This window comes from Silene latifolia, chromosome 4 (assembly GCF_048544455.1).
Source record: "Silene latifolia isolate original U9 population chromosome 4, ASM4854445v1, whole genome shotgun sequence".
NCBI lineage: Eukaryota > Viridiplantae > Streptophyta > Magnoliopsida > Caryophyllales > Caryophyllaceae > Silene > Silene latifolia.
The window spans coordinates 18,235,038-18,248,340 of record NC_133529.1 but is presented as its reverse complement, the minus strand read 5'-3'; the positions used below and the strand labels follow the sequence as shown (position 1 = coordinate 18,248,340).

At 37.5% G+C, this 13,303-nt stretch overlaps 2 protein-coding genes across 2 annotated transcripts; both read right to left on the bottom strand.

Moving 5' to 3' along the window:
- Positions 1-1,201: 1,201 nt before the first annotated feature.
- Positions 1,202-2,699, bottom strand: LOC141652126 (uncharacterized). Its single transcript, XM_074459759.1, has 4 exons — positions 2,564-2,699; positions 2,171-2,477; positions 2,031-2,092; positions 1,202-1,623 (listed from the first exon to the last, which is right to left on the bottom strand). Exons 1-4 carry the CDS (start codon positions 2,612-2,614, stop codon positions 1,618-1,620), a joined length of 426 nt encoding a protein of 141 aa, XP_074315860.1. The 5' UTR covers positions 2,615-2,699; the 3' UTR covers positions 1,202-1,617.
- Positions 2,700-4,040: 1,341 nt separating this feature from the next.
- On the bottom strand, positions 4,041-13,080 carry LOC141653144 (uncharacterized). Its single transcript, XM_074460810.1, has 7 exons — positions 12,749-13,080; positions 11,297-11,388; positions 8,328-9,863; positions 6,572-7,546; positions 5,595-5,820; positions 4,934-5,076; positions 4,041-4,485 (listed from the first exon to the last, which is right to left on the bottom strand). Exons 3-7 carry the CDS (start codon positions 9,822-9,824, stop codon positions 4,204-4,206), a joined length of 3,123 nt encoding a protein of 1,040 aa, XP_074316911.1. The 5' UTR covers positions 9,825-9,863; positions 11,297-11,388; positions 12,749-13,080; the 3' UTR covers positions 4,041-4,203.
- Between the last annotated feature and the right edge of the window lie 223 nt (positions 13,081-13,303).

The following is a 13,303-nucleotide window of genomic DNA, read 5'->3' as shown; positions in this document are numbered from 1 at the left end:
TTGAGGATTTATGAAGGAGGATGCACGGTTTATATAGAGGAGGTGAGTGAAGGGGTTGCTAGGGTTTTGAAGGGTCAAAGACCTCACATGTGAAGGGCAATAGCAACCACCCAAAACTTGCACCAAAGAGGACTCTTTTGCAAAGGCAAGAATAGAGAAAGATGGTTTGAAAGATATCCTTAAAAGCTCATGCAAATTCAGAAAACAAAGGGAGAAAAGACAAGTCACATGATGACAAGTTAACACTAAAATGGCAAAAAGCATTCTTTGTTTTCTTAAAGAGCCAAAGGATTGAATTTGCATAAAGAGGAAACATTTTGAAAATAATAATTCAAACCACTCTTTATTGAAGACCACCTCCTTAATAAAAATCTGATTTTTATCTTTGAAAAATATGAGTCACGTGAAAGCATTTGAAAGATAAAAAGAGAGCTTCAAGTTTTTACGAGTTGTGGCATAATCCAAACAAATTGTTTACTAATGAAAGCAATATGCTGGACTGCTTTCTATTACTCTAATATACTCTACTTTCTCACTTGTACATTAGATGACACTTGACTAAATACAATGGGATTAATAACAACTTCAACACTTCTTGATCTAAGCTTGATTACATCATTAATTCTGAAAAGGTAAACTAAGATAACACAAATCAAATGGGCATGTTATCATCAACATAAGGAACCCAACAAAGGCATTGGAAATTCTCGGAAAATCAGACCATCATGGACGTTATCATTAGTAGTAAGGTCCGGGCGACGGAGCTTGATTTGGTTAATATGTTGAGTAGACGAAACATAATGAACCGGGATATTATTATTATTATTATTATTATTATTATTATTATTATTATTATATAATGAGGTGGGACAGATTTAAGGACATGTTAAGGTGGCTTTGTGCCGGGTATGGCACTATTACTATTACTATCTTTTTATTATTTTCTTCAAGGTTGGACGCCATTTTTGATGGCTTGAGTATTTTAGCGGGTTTAATACTTTAATTTGATCCGAAATTATGAGAATGTGAATCATGAAAGGTGTTTGTGTGAAGTTGTTATATATATAGTGGAAGGCCGTTACATATATGGTGCCATGGTGGGCACAGTTAAATTCCGTTTGTTATCTCCGATTAGAAAGATTCTTTTTTCCGTATTTTCAACAAACTTTGATACTACTACAGTACTACTATTATGGACTTATTTTTGGACAGAAAATGAGTATTTATTTTTTGTGACAATAATAATAACTATTGATGATGGTCCCTTAATTTTCGGGAAATTGTTAAGTGACTCGATTAAACACCTATCTCTATATGTGCTAGCATCACACAATGGTATTATTGGCGTCAAAATTCCAAATAATTAAAAGCTAAAACACGTAATACCAGAAAACACGGGTTACTTTTTGACATTAAACATCCATACGATTAAGAGTAAAAATACTTGACTTATTTAATTAAAGCTAATAATAATAATGTTGATGATGAACCATTTGTTAACCTTGGACCTCAAACTCTTTCTCGATTGCTCCGATTCCATGCTCCATATCTCCTTCCTCCTCACTCAGTTTGACTTCCATATATCTCTCAACAAAGATACCTGTATTTGGTTAATTGTTACCCCTTATTATTAGGATGTCGATAAAAGGATCGAGGATCAAGTTTAGTCAATTTCGGTATTAAGACGGAAATAAAGAAGATGGTTAGTTGGTTAAAGGGGAATGTGAATGGCAAAATGTCAAGAAACCATCTCAACCAAAAGCTTAAGCTAATGGTTGAAGTTCCTTGATTCGTTTTATATTCTAACACTCCCCCTCACACGAAGGCCCTTTTTTCTTTTTTTGGGTTTGAAGTGTGGGTGCAGGCGGGATTCCCTTGCCTGTTCTGATTATCCACTTTAGAATAGAGGGGGTGAGATTCGAACCCGTGACCTTTTGGTCACCAGGCTCTGATACCATGTCAAGAAACCATCTCAACCAAAAACTTAAGCTAATGATTGAAGTTCCTTGATTCGTTTTATATTCTAACACAAAACCTAAAAGCGCTCCAATTATTCCATTCCTTGCACCCTTGAGAAAAGTAGTTCCAGGAACTGCAATAAAAATTGTTCAGTATCAAAATAATATCCTGATTCGACAATCGACACGATTATTACTCAGATTTTACTTACACGAAGTGAGGCCGATAAAAGCAGCAGATGCAGTAGCAAGTAAACCAGTGTAATTAACCCACGCATTCTCAGGAATACTGCGATTCTGAATACGCCAATTATGCAAACCAGCATGTGCAGCAGTAAGACCTCCAAAGCAGACAGCACCAACTACAGTTCCATAACGGCGTCCCGCAAACCTCGACTGCATTCCATACTTGGCTAAGCTGCTCACAACATAAGTTGGTGCTTTGATACTACTACCCACATTTGCAATCGCACAACCATAAAGTGTCCCGTAACCAACCACGGTTTTGACGTCCACAGGCTGCGAGTCCAAAAACAATAACCAAACCGCAAACAATTAGTACGTATATAAGTAAAAATGAATCAGTGATAGAAATGAAAACTTACACCAGATTGAGGCATATTTGGTAGGAGATTGTTCTGATTATTCTCTGACATTGTTGATATTTTTGAGAATTTTAGTGGGTTTGATCCAAAATGAGTGAATGTATTTGGTGTGTGTTGGTAATATATATAGTGGAAGACGGTTATGAAATCTTGGGGAATACTCCAATGCTATGAATGACGTGTTCAGGAGAGGCTCAACTAATTTTGTCTTTTTCTTACATTTTTAAATTTTAATTTGTGTTTTTATTCGCCATTCTTTTTGCTTTCTATCTGCTAGAAGGGGGTCATTGTTATTCCTTTTAAGTCTAGTGACTCCCATTAAATAAGCGAATTATGGTTAAAGATAAAATTGTTTGAACGGATGGGATGGGAGGATCATTTGTTCATAAAAATATACTCCCTCCGCCCTGGTCAATTGTTGTCCTTTGGTTTTGGCACAAAGACCAAAGAAAGAGGAAGGGACTAATTACTAAATGACAAGTGGAACAAATTGAGTGTGAATGATCAAATTGCTCATTAAGTTCATTCTTAAAATAGAAAGGACAACAAATGACTGAGACACCCAAATATGGAAAAGGACAACAAATCACCGGGACAGAGGGAGTACTTCTCATTCCTATCGATAGTTTACAATTGATTTATACACAATTATTAAGATAAAGAAAGGACTGAGTTTATAATTATTAAACAAAAAAAATCAAAAGCAACTTGAAATGGGGAGAAAATATAATGGTCTTCACCCACACGAGTCATGAGTGTGTTTATCTACTAGACAAAAAAGTGTAAACTATTAACTGAAACACTCGAAAAAAAAAGAAAATTGTAAACTATTAATAGGGATGGAGAGAGTATGAAATATTGAGATGTAACTATAAGCATTAAAATTGTAATCTTAACCTTCCCTTGTTACTTGTTTGGATGTGATATAAGGAGGATCAAGTTTACTCAATTTCGGAAATAAGTTCACAAATAATATTATACCTCAAGTGGTACAGTAGCATCATACAACCAAGTTATATCTTATGGAGCTTATGTGTAATTTTATTGAGTTTTCTTAAAAAAAAAAAAATTATGTTTAAGTGAGTGAATTCAAATATTTTATGGTATAGCTCGACTTCTTTAAAACAAAACTCGAAAACTTTATTATATAGCTCAGATTCTAGAGCATACAATTGGGTACAACTGGTTGTAGGATCTATTAACTGAAATAAGTTGGGGGCGACGGAAATATTTTACTTGGATTTTGTTGAACATGAATTATAGAAGGTCGTTACCCCGAGTTGGTTTAGTATTGAAAATTATAATAGTGGTTTAGTATTGAATGATACCATACGACCGCCTATATGATTCAATTTCAACAAGTAAAGAAAAAGAGAGCGCTTAATTTTGATTAATAAAACATGTATATAAATGACCAATTATGTTTTCCTTTTAATGTCGTCCACATTTTGCCGGAAAAGGAACCACGACGATGAACTTAATGCGGAATTGCGGACAATGCAATCTGCCGTTTTTATTTCATTTGTGTTCCGTATATTATTTATACAATGTTCCAAGCACAGCTTATCTACAGAAAAAAATGGCCTATATATCTGGAGTGACAGTACAAATAGTGGACAAGTGTTACAAATATCAACAAATCAAAGAGAGTTAGTAGGCAAGGATCCCATCAAAATGACATTATCTTCATCTGTATCATCCTTTGACTTCTCTTGTTTTGACAGTGTGAAGAAACTCGAAATAAATTTTACAGGTGATTTTACATCAAATTCTGTCACATTTCCAAGCGTCAGCGTTGATAATGACCGAGTTGGGGTAACCTCTTTAAAGACGAGCCCACATGGGCACTCTGCGAGTTTACTGAAGCAATCCTTGTGGAATACTGATTTACAGGACTTGCATCTTCGAATCTCCTGCTCTTCCTGTAATATCATCGAGTTACGAGCACGGCAGATATAAAATTTCAGACAGTTTGAGGATTCAATTTGCTGACAGCTCTTTTAAACTCCGTGAATTGGATTAGATGTGCAAAACTGTGAGATTGAAATGTATCCTTTTTGTTTAGTCAAGCATGTAAGAATACATAATCAGATAATGTTCCTTATTTAAATTTTTTTTTCACCCTCGAGACACGATCTAACAGTAACAAACAAAAGAAACAACTGTGCAGATAGTGTTGATGCAAGTAGTTTGCAACCAATGTGACAAGGCGGAGGATATGTACATATAGTCATATACCATACATATGTTATATACCGTACAAATGTTATATGCAGATTCAGGGATAATTTATTGAGACAGTTTCACACCAACCTATTTGTTTGGAAAGCGTTTAATGTGAGGAAAACGGACATGTGTGAGTATATGTACCTGGAAAGGGAAAATTAGGGAGGAAGGATTGCTGCAAGCACGTCGAGCACCACAAGGGATGCCATTATCACAGCATTCCAGACATAACTCGATAATATGCTCCTGCATTTTCTTCAAGACAGCTTCTAAAATTGCTGGCAGTGCTACATGAGTCAATGAACATTATGATTTAGTTAAACCATCACTTGGATTATCCTAAAAGTAATTCTATGACAAAATTCAACTCATCACTTCATCAGAATATATCAAACATCTTTCTATAAATCGCACACAAGTCAAAAATGGAAACACGCCACAAGTTATATTCGAGTATCATTAGTAGCTTTATATAAGCTTAATTGTCACCTTGTTGTAACTTGCCACCCGTAGATGACCCGACATGAACTGAATCGACCCAAACACGTCACTGACCCAACATAACCCAAACCCGATATGACCCGACCCGAGTGACCTGATTGCCACCTCTAACCGAAGGTGATTATTGTTTCCCTAGTACATGAAGATACGCATGAAGTAGACCGCACATTTATTGACATGCAATCCCCCAGTTATTTTTTAGACCATGGTTTACGTACTTTATAAAATTTGCAATTTGCCAATATAGAAACTATTACTCTCGAAAACGCCGAGAACGGAGCTGTGAAGTATATAAAAGCCATACCTGCAAATGCCCCTTTAGACAGATCAATGAGGTCTCTTAATGCAAAAAAGTCATTAGTTTCTAGAAGGTATTTCCGATATCCAAGTCTTCTGTAGATAGACCTCCGATATGTGCAGCGAATATGGGGAAGCATTGTCCCAATTTTCCTCCTAATACCTACAATATGAAGCAGGGTCGGAACTTTGGAGAGCAGGTACGGATTAACTGCGTTAACACAGAGCATAGGCTGCCAAAGAGGAGAACGAACATTAACTTCAAAACAAGAGTCACTTAATTTTACAAAAAAATATCAAGACTCTTAACCGCAGCAAAAAAAAAAAAAAAAAAATCAATTTAAATTGACATATGCTTGAGCTATATTTTAAATTTCTATATGAACACAAAAGAGAAGGCTAAGTAATAATTTGTAAGCAGATTCATGTTGAACTTTACATAGAGAAGAGTAACTGGGAATCTGGGATAACTATATGCCTAAATCATTGGAAACATTTGGAACAGTTGCTCCATCAAGCTAGTTTTGCACTCAAACCAAAAAAAAAAAAAAAACGCAGGCCTTTTTTAAGCCACGGATCTTCAGACTGATGCACCAAAAAAGAAAACGCGGAATAATTAGAGTGACCCTAATTTTTACGGCTAGAGCCAGAACACATTCTTCAATATGCATCTAAATCATGGAAAAGTAAGCTTGCATCTAAACACCCCTATATGAGCATTAAGCATCTAAACACCCCCGTATGAGCATTAAGCAAGTAAACAATAAGGAACATGTAAAAAAATGGGAGAAACGATGAAAAATATACTAAAAAGGTAAAAAGGTCCAAATTATGAAACGTAACGTAACTGTGGCATGGAATCTAACCTATCTACCCAGGATAGTTTTATATTTTTGTTACAAAAACTTCATACAAAATTATTGGGACATTTTTACTCTTTACTGAATGTAAATCAAATTATCACATTGGACATGCTCAACTGACCTTATCGATGATAGAATCCAAGTAGGACTTAGCCAGTTGCGATACTGGATATGGAGTAAAGTCCCAGTGGTGCAAAACTCTTGCAGGTAAAACCATCGTCTCATGTGTATGACATGAAGAACAGAACAGTTGGCCAGTATATTCACACAATCGCGGTTTTCCCCACCCAAAGTTCAACACAAATTCGTGCATGCGAGTCTTTCCATTGTCAAAATCTTTATGGCACCCAGCACATGTATAATGTTGTTTATCTAGAAGCTCCTTCAGTGACGTTTGGGGTTGAATATTAACTATCAGTGATATCGTCTTCCCTAAAGTGGAAACTCTTTCTGTTGAATTAGACTGATGTGCCACCTCATTGGACTGAAAAGAGCTGAGAATGGCTTCTGGTGGAGACAGAAACAAAACCAAGGCACTTGGAAGACTGGAAAGGTATCGGGAATCAAGAATGGAAGACAAGCATTCTTGAATAAGCGTACTTCTCTCTGAAACAACATGTGGAGAAGAATTTCCGAAAAGTTTTCGTGATTCTCTTTCAACGGAGGCCCAAGGAGGAGGAAGAATCCACTCTTGAGTAGCAAAATATGTTTTCAGCCGGTGATAAAGTGTGTAGAAGTCACGATATCGACGTTCAACGTCCCACTTACTCTGGCCACTCCAAACCCGTATGATGTATATAGTGTACTCCCTCACACCAACCAGCCTTTCACTAAGTGAAACATCCCCTTTTCTCTGTTTTGCACCCACTACTTCGATCCCATCAATCCTAAAAGGATGAATCAAGGAACAATCAGCCTCCATACCAAGAGTAGTTGTAGAAGACCCGCCAACTCTTTTAGGAGATGACTGCTCAGGTTGGAACATAATATGCTTTTGCTTCAGCCTCATTCCAACAGAATCATGCGAGTCTAACAAGATCTCTTCCATGTCGTGTACAATCTCACCATAAAACGCATTCATTTCAAGATCCTTTCCCTGTTAGAACAAATTGGCTTCATATAATAAAATTTGACAGGTGTGAATATTGGTACAAAAACAAGTAGGGGAAAAAATGATGCAATTAGCTAAAATAAATTTAAATGTTTATTGGGACAGTAGTGGCAATGTTTCATAGACTAAAAGAAGCAGGTAACTTTTAGGATTAAGGGCCGATTAAGTTAATAGCTCCAAACTCCAAAGCCTTTACCAACACTATTTCAACTGCAAGGAATAAGCCAGATGGGAATATCAAACAAGATTACAGGAAAAAGGGAAATAGCAAATTGACTGTCATTTATGCTAGTCATTGCAATTGATTCATGTGGAAAATAATGCTTCAAAATACCTTCCTAGTACTCTGACTAACACTAAAAACCAAACCCATACACGCATATTACTTTCACTGATTCTAACAACCACTACATACCATCTGGACTTCTTGAGGTTGTTAGGTGATATTGGAAAGTTTTGATTGATCAATGTTCCACCACTCGACAAAAGAAAAACAAATATTTGCTTGAAATAGATGAAACATTTCACGTTAAGTCAGCTCTAGAGAGCTGTATAAAGTTATTAAGTTGAAGCAATCCGCTCTTTCGTTCACCCAGTTGGCCAGTTCCTTTTTTAAGGCAGGTTAACAATTAAGCATTTATGATGTTAATTAATCTAAGTCAATAAAGCCACTGAGTATCATGCAACTACAGCTAACAGTCTAATAAAAAGCTCCTTATATTTAAATTTGAAAAGAAAAAGCAATCTTTTTTCCAAATAGACTTACTTTGCTGCTTGTTAATTTGTCTTCTAAAAGATTCAAGTCATCATGATTAACACCCTTGTCTCTCTGGATCCAGGATGAGTCTGGATTTGATTCACGACCAAAATGGGAGTTCCTTGTGTCATCATCCAAGTCATCAAACAAATGATCTTTGCATATGTCCACTCGAGGAAAAGAAGCTTCACCAACCCCTAAATCGAGTGGAAGATCCACACATTGTTGCAAAGCTGGCAGGTCTTGGATACCACTGGCTTCGTCACAAGGTATATCTTGATTTTCTCTTTCTCCATTAGATGGAGTGGAACCCACATCCACAGCAACATGAACGTGAGAATAACTATTTTCAAAAATATTATGCATTGAACAGCTCTCAAGGTATTCATCGGATCCATCATTACTAGTTATTTGGTTGGAAGTATGAAGACTAGCAGTTGAGTGACTATGCTGACCATTAAATGATTTATTGTCTACTAGGCAATCATTGCTACCTACAGTAACTTCCTTTTCAAATTTTGCTTCTACACGCCCCTGAAAATTTTCTTTACAAGTTGATTTTACCAAAGCGATATCTGGAGAACTGGTTTCATTATCACCACTTAATTGTTTCTGTTCCCAAAAATTAGCAGGAAGGTGTATTCCATTGTTTCCATTGGCTCCGTCCAACTCAAAATCTTCCCAGTCCTTAGATCCAAAAGCCACAGCTGAATTCATAAGCACCAAATTTCCGCAACCTGCATCTTCATCACATTTATCGTCCACATTTTTCACATAATATGCATGAGCCTGTGATCCATCATCTGAACCATAGTTAAACATTGAATCCTCGCCATCCGAATGTTCATACCTAGAGGAGGTCTCGTCTTCCTCTCGGCACCTCTCATCCTCCATTTCATCAGCACGGTTACAGTCCAACAAGTTCTCAGCAGCACTTCTCGCCGCAACAGCTCCTTGTAAAAACACATTTTCTACATTCTTCAGAAGCACAACCAAGTCTTCTTTCTTCCCTACCTCACTATTGAAGTCCTTAAGCCCTTTATGCTCAGCCATGCTCCCTAACATTGGCATAACCCCATGATCACCTGAAGAACTCCCTGCATTACCACCACAAGGACTTGAACCCTCCCTCCCACCAATCGACCCGCAAAATTCACCATTCGAACAACTACCAAAACCACAACCCCTATCCAATAATGTTGAACCAGAACTCTCCTCAAACCTCCTAGAAACCCTACTACCACCTAAACTGAAACCCTCGGAACCCTTCACCGACGCTAAATCGGAATCCATAGAATCATGAAAGAACCCCATAGAGCTACAAACACTAGGAGTACCCATCACAGAATTGGCGCTACAATACCGATCAAACTCCGACTCACCACACGAGGAATACTGTGAAGACAGCGGAGACAACCCAGCATCCCCATCATCAGATTTGTCTAAACCTCCATTCGACGAATCAGGAGAGGTGACTTCTTCCTCATCAGTGGGCCCAATCTCCATCTTTTACCTCCTAGGTTTCATTCACTACAAATCACCATCCTATAAAACAAAAAGTATTCTAATTATAATCAAGATTCGAACTTAAATACAAATCCCAGTTAGGAAGATTGAAGCAATCGACGTTGTACAGACAAAAACAATGATTTTATCGAGGATACGCCGATACGTATTTTATAAAGCAATTAAGAAGTAGCAAAAGCGAGTAAAAATAGAGGGTTTGGTGATGAAATTACCTGGAGATGAAGAGAAGGAGATGTGAGATTATTAAAAATGATATGGAATAAAGGGATTTTCATGGAAGATGTTCTTACTTGTGTCTGTCGTTCAAATCTCAACCTTTTGCCGCTTGTGTATGTGTTTAGATTTCCCAATTGTTATTGTTATCCTTTTGTTAACTCATGGATCAATCCACCCCATTTGATTTTGATTCTCAGATTAGTGTCTCTATTTTTTAACAGGTTAAACAGTGAACACACCAAAACTCAAATAATCAAGGGTAAGACACTAAAACTCAAATAATCCTACAGAACTCAAATAATCCTAGGTAAGACACTATAATACAAAATTATTCAATTTAGCTCCTCTCCATTTTTTTCAACCGTCCCGATTTTATTTTGGAACGATCTAACAAAAGAGGATCGATGAGGTAAATGAATAATAATAATTTAATATTGGTATGTGAGAATAAATAGACAAGAAATAGAGATAAATAGATGGAGAGGATCATAACCCAAATTTATTCTAAAACCGGTTCTTTTCATAACTATTAGTAAAGGTCTTGTATAATTTACAGTATATATAACGGATTTTTTTGGGTTCTTGTATGATTTACCTCTTTGTTTTTCACTTTTCTAAAGTGTACCCCTACTTTTTCTAGATTATCTACGGTACCCTTAAACCAGGGGTGGACGCAGGATTTGAGGAAGGGGTAGACATTTTTAAGAGAAAAAATTACGAACAACATTTATGAACTCTAGACTTTAAACATCTACCAAAAGACAACACTGATACTAAATTTCAAATAAAACCTCAGCCCACTCACAGATAAACTTCTGTACCATTGTCTTTACCGTCAAAGTAGTTCAGCAGGTACATGTTACTCTAAACAACCGAGCTTCTATCAGTGTACAATTTCGAAGTACAAGTTGATAACTTGGAATAAAAAAGATAAACTAATGTCTGTGATAGCCAGCAAAAGATGCCATTAGATTAGACAGTCAGATTCAAGCAAGTTTAATAATACGAAGTGCTACTTTTGTGTCACTTAACTCACTTTTAGAACTAATGAGCTTATCCTATAATACCACTAGTAGTTTTTGTTGGGATTTGGGATTAAATCAACAAAAGCACACCCACATTCATATGACAAAAAAAAAACGTAATTCCTTTACAGTAGACTAGTGTCATGTAAAGGAGAAAAGTTCACGAACAAAGGCTTGAAGTAGTAGAGATGAGTGGGACAATGGACTAACCAGAAGTGGCCAATTGGTCCAACAAATGCAAAGCCAAAAAAGCTTGTTGCAGAAACTCTTTTCCAGTTGATCTTCAACTATTCGTCCTTCTCCTATTAAATCCAGAGGTTAGGATTCAATTTTACCATAAAAAAAATTAGAAATTGTAGGTTGATCCTTCAATTATTCGCACAATTAGATGATGGCAAAGGCAAACTGGATATATGTTCCACCTAACAGTTAGTCGACATCAGTTCGATTTTCAGCAAGAAAATTTACTTGATTAAACAAGCAGAACAGCAAACAAATAAACAAAATCATTGATGGGATTCGATGAATTACCACAAGATAAAGAAGACAAATACTCCTACCAAACCAAATCTGTAATACCCTACGGCAGCAGCCTTATGACCTCCCTTCCCCTTCATTCTCCTATAATACATCTTCCTCTTCACCATTCAAGAGGCTAGCATGAATCCTTTCATAACCCACCCTTATTCCCGCCCTAGTTCAACCCTATTCCAGTCCTATACCTCACCCTAATCAGCCCAATACCTTAATTTGAAAATGTGCATGGCGCATAGAGGCGCGAAGGGGATGAGGCGCAAGGCGCCCTATTTCTAAAGTGCATACGAGTTGGCCTTGTTAGGTGACATTGTCTAAAAGGCGCAACTAAAATGCACCAATGCGTCTTAGCTACTGCCTCATCCAAGGCGAGCCTTAAGCGCACTCAGGGCGCCGCTTTTTTGAACTAAGCCCCAATCCCCATACACGGCCATCAAACACCCTAAATCTGCCCTGAACCCGCCAACTTCAGTAGCCTAAAAAACATCCTTCACACAACCACGTTCCAGCATCAAAACCACCGTGTTCCAGACCCACAGCGGCCCCCTTCAACACGCCTCGTACAGCCCTTCATGCCACCTGCATAACCGCCTCCCTTTCTGCTCTGATAGAGCCATCAGGCCCGCCTCACCATCTGCCCACAACCAGCCATAAACGTCCCTCGCCACACACCCAAAACAGCCAAAACAATCCTGCAATCGTCCTCAGTAAGACCCCTAAATCCGCCTTATTTAGTCACCAAACATGCCTTTTTTCCGCCCTCTGAAAATATCAGTCCCAAAACAGACCTCAAAACAGCTCTGAAATCAGTCACAAAACAGGCCCCCGAAAATCGACGAAAAAGTCGACTCAAACCAGTCCCGGAACAGCCGTTGAGCAGGAAGTAAAACCGTCTCAAATCCTCATGAAAAGAAATCCCCAGCCCCCGAAATTGTCTTTCATAATAACGATTCCGAAAGCTAAAATCCAACTCCGTCGAAACTTTACTACACCATATTTATTGATTGTCCATTAACAACTAACTACGATTCTAATTTAAATCGAGTTAATAATCATTTTCAAATCATTATATCACTTTGACTTAAATCATCATATCACAATCAAAAAAATTAAGGTAAAGAAAAGAACCTTATTTATCGTCGGTGCTGGGGTAGCCTCGGACAGCAGCGGTGGTCGATGGCGGCCTCCTGGTGGTGGAGCAATGGAAAAGGAAAGAGGAGTGGAGGAGGAAGGGACTGCAGCGGTGGAGTCGACGGTGGTAGTGGTGGTGGTAGTGGTGGTGGTAGTGGCGACGGCGCCGGTGGGGGAGGGTTGATTGTTTTTTGGTTTGCGTTTGAGATTTGGAGTGTTTGGATAATTACGATTGGGAGTTAATGTTAGGCAAATTCTTGTTGGAGTCCGACTATTTTCGTTGAAATGGAGATGAACTAAATCTCACAATTTTATGATGAAATGTATTACTCCCTTCTATTCACTATATTCTTCCCCTTTTTTTTTTTTGTACAAAAATAAGAAAGTTAATTTGGACCAGACAAAATATCCTACCCCACATGCAATTGAATTTAGACCACATAAATCAACCCAAAAAAGGAAATAGGGAAGAAAAGCTGAATAACCGAAAAGGGAAATAGGGAAGATTATAGTGAATAGGAGGGAGTAATATTTATTGATAAAAGGGTTTTT

Bases quoted from the DNA above. Each gene is read 5' to 3' on its own strand.
- LOC141653144 (XM_074460810.1), bottom strand. From the start codon at position 9,824: ATGGAGATTGGGCCCACTGATGAGGAAGAAGTCACCTCTCCTGATTCG. The intron at 7,547-8,327 runs GTAAGTCTATTT...TTGTTCTAACAG, and splicing joins ACAAATTAACAAGCAGCAAA to GGAAAGGATCTTGAAATGAA. The intron at 5,821-6,571 runs GTCAGTTGAGCA...CCTCTTTGGCAG, and splicing joins TGGATTCTATCATCGATAAG to CCTATGCTCTGTGTTAACGC.
- LOC141652126 (XM_074459759.1), bottom strand. From the start codon at position 2,614: ATGTCAGAGAATAATCAGAACAATCTCCTACCAAATATGCCTCAATCT. The intron at 2,478-2,563 runs GTAAGTTTTCAT...TTGGACTCGCAG, and splicing joins CAAATATGCCTCAATCTGGT to CCTGTGGACGTCAAAACCGT. The intron at 2,093-2,170 runs GTAAGTAAAATC...TTTTTATTGCAG, and splicing joins TTTTATCGGCCTCACTTCGT to TTCCTGGAACTACTTTTCTC.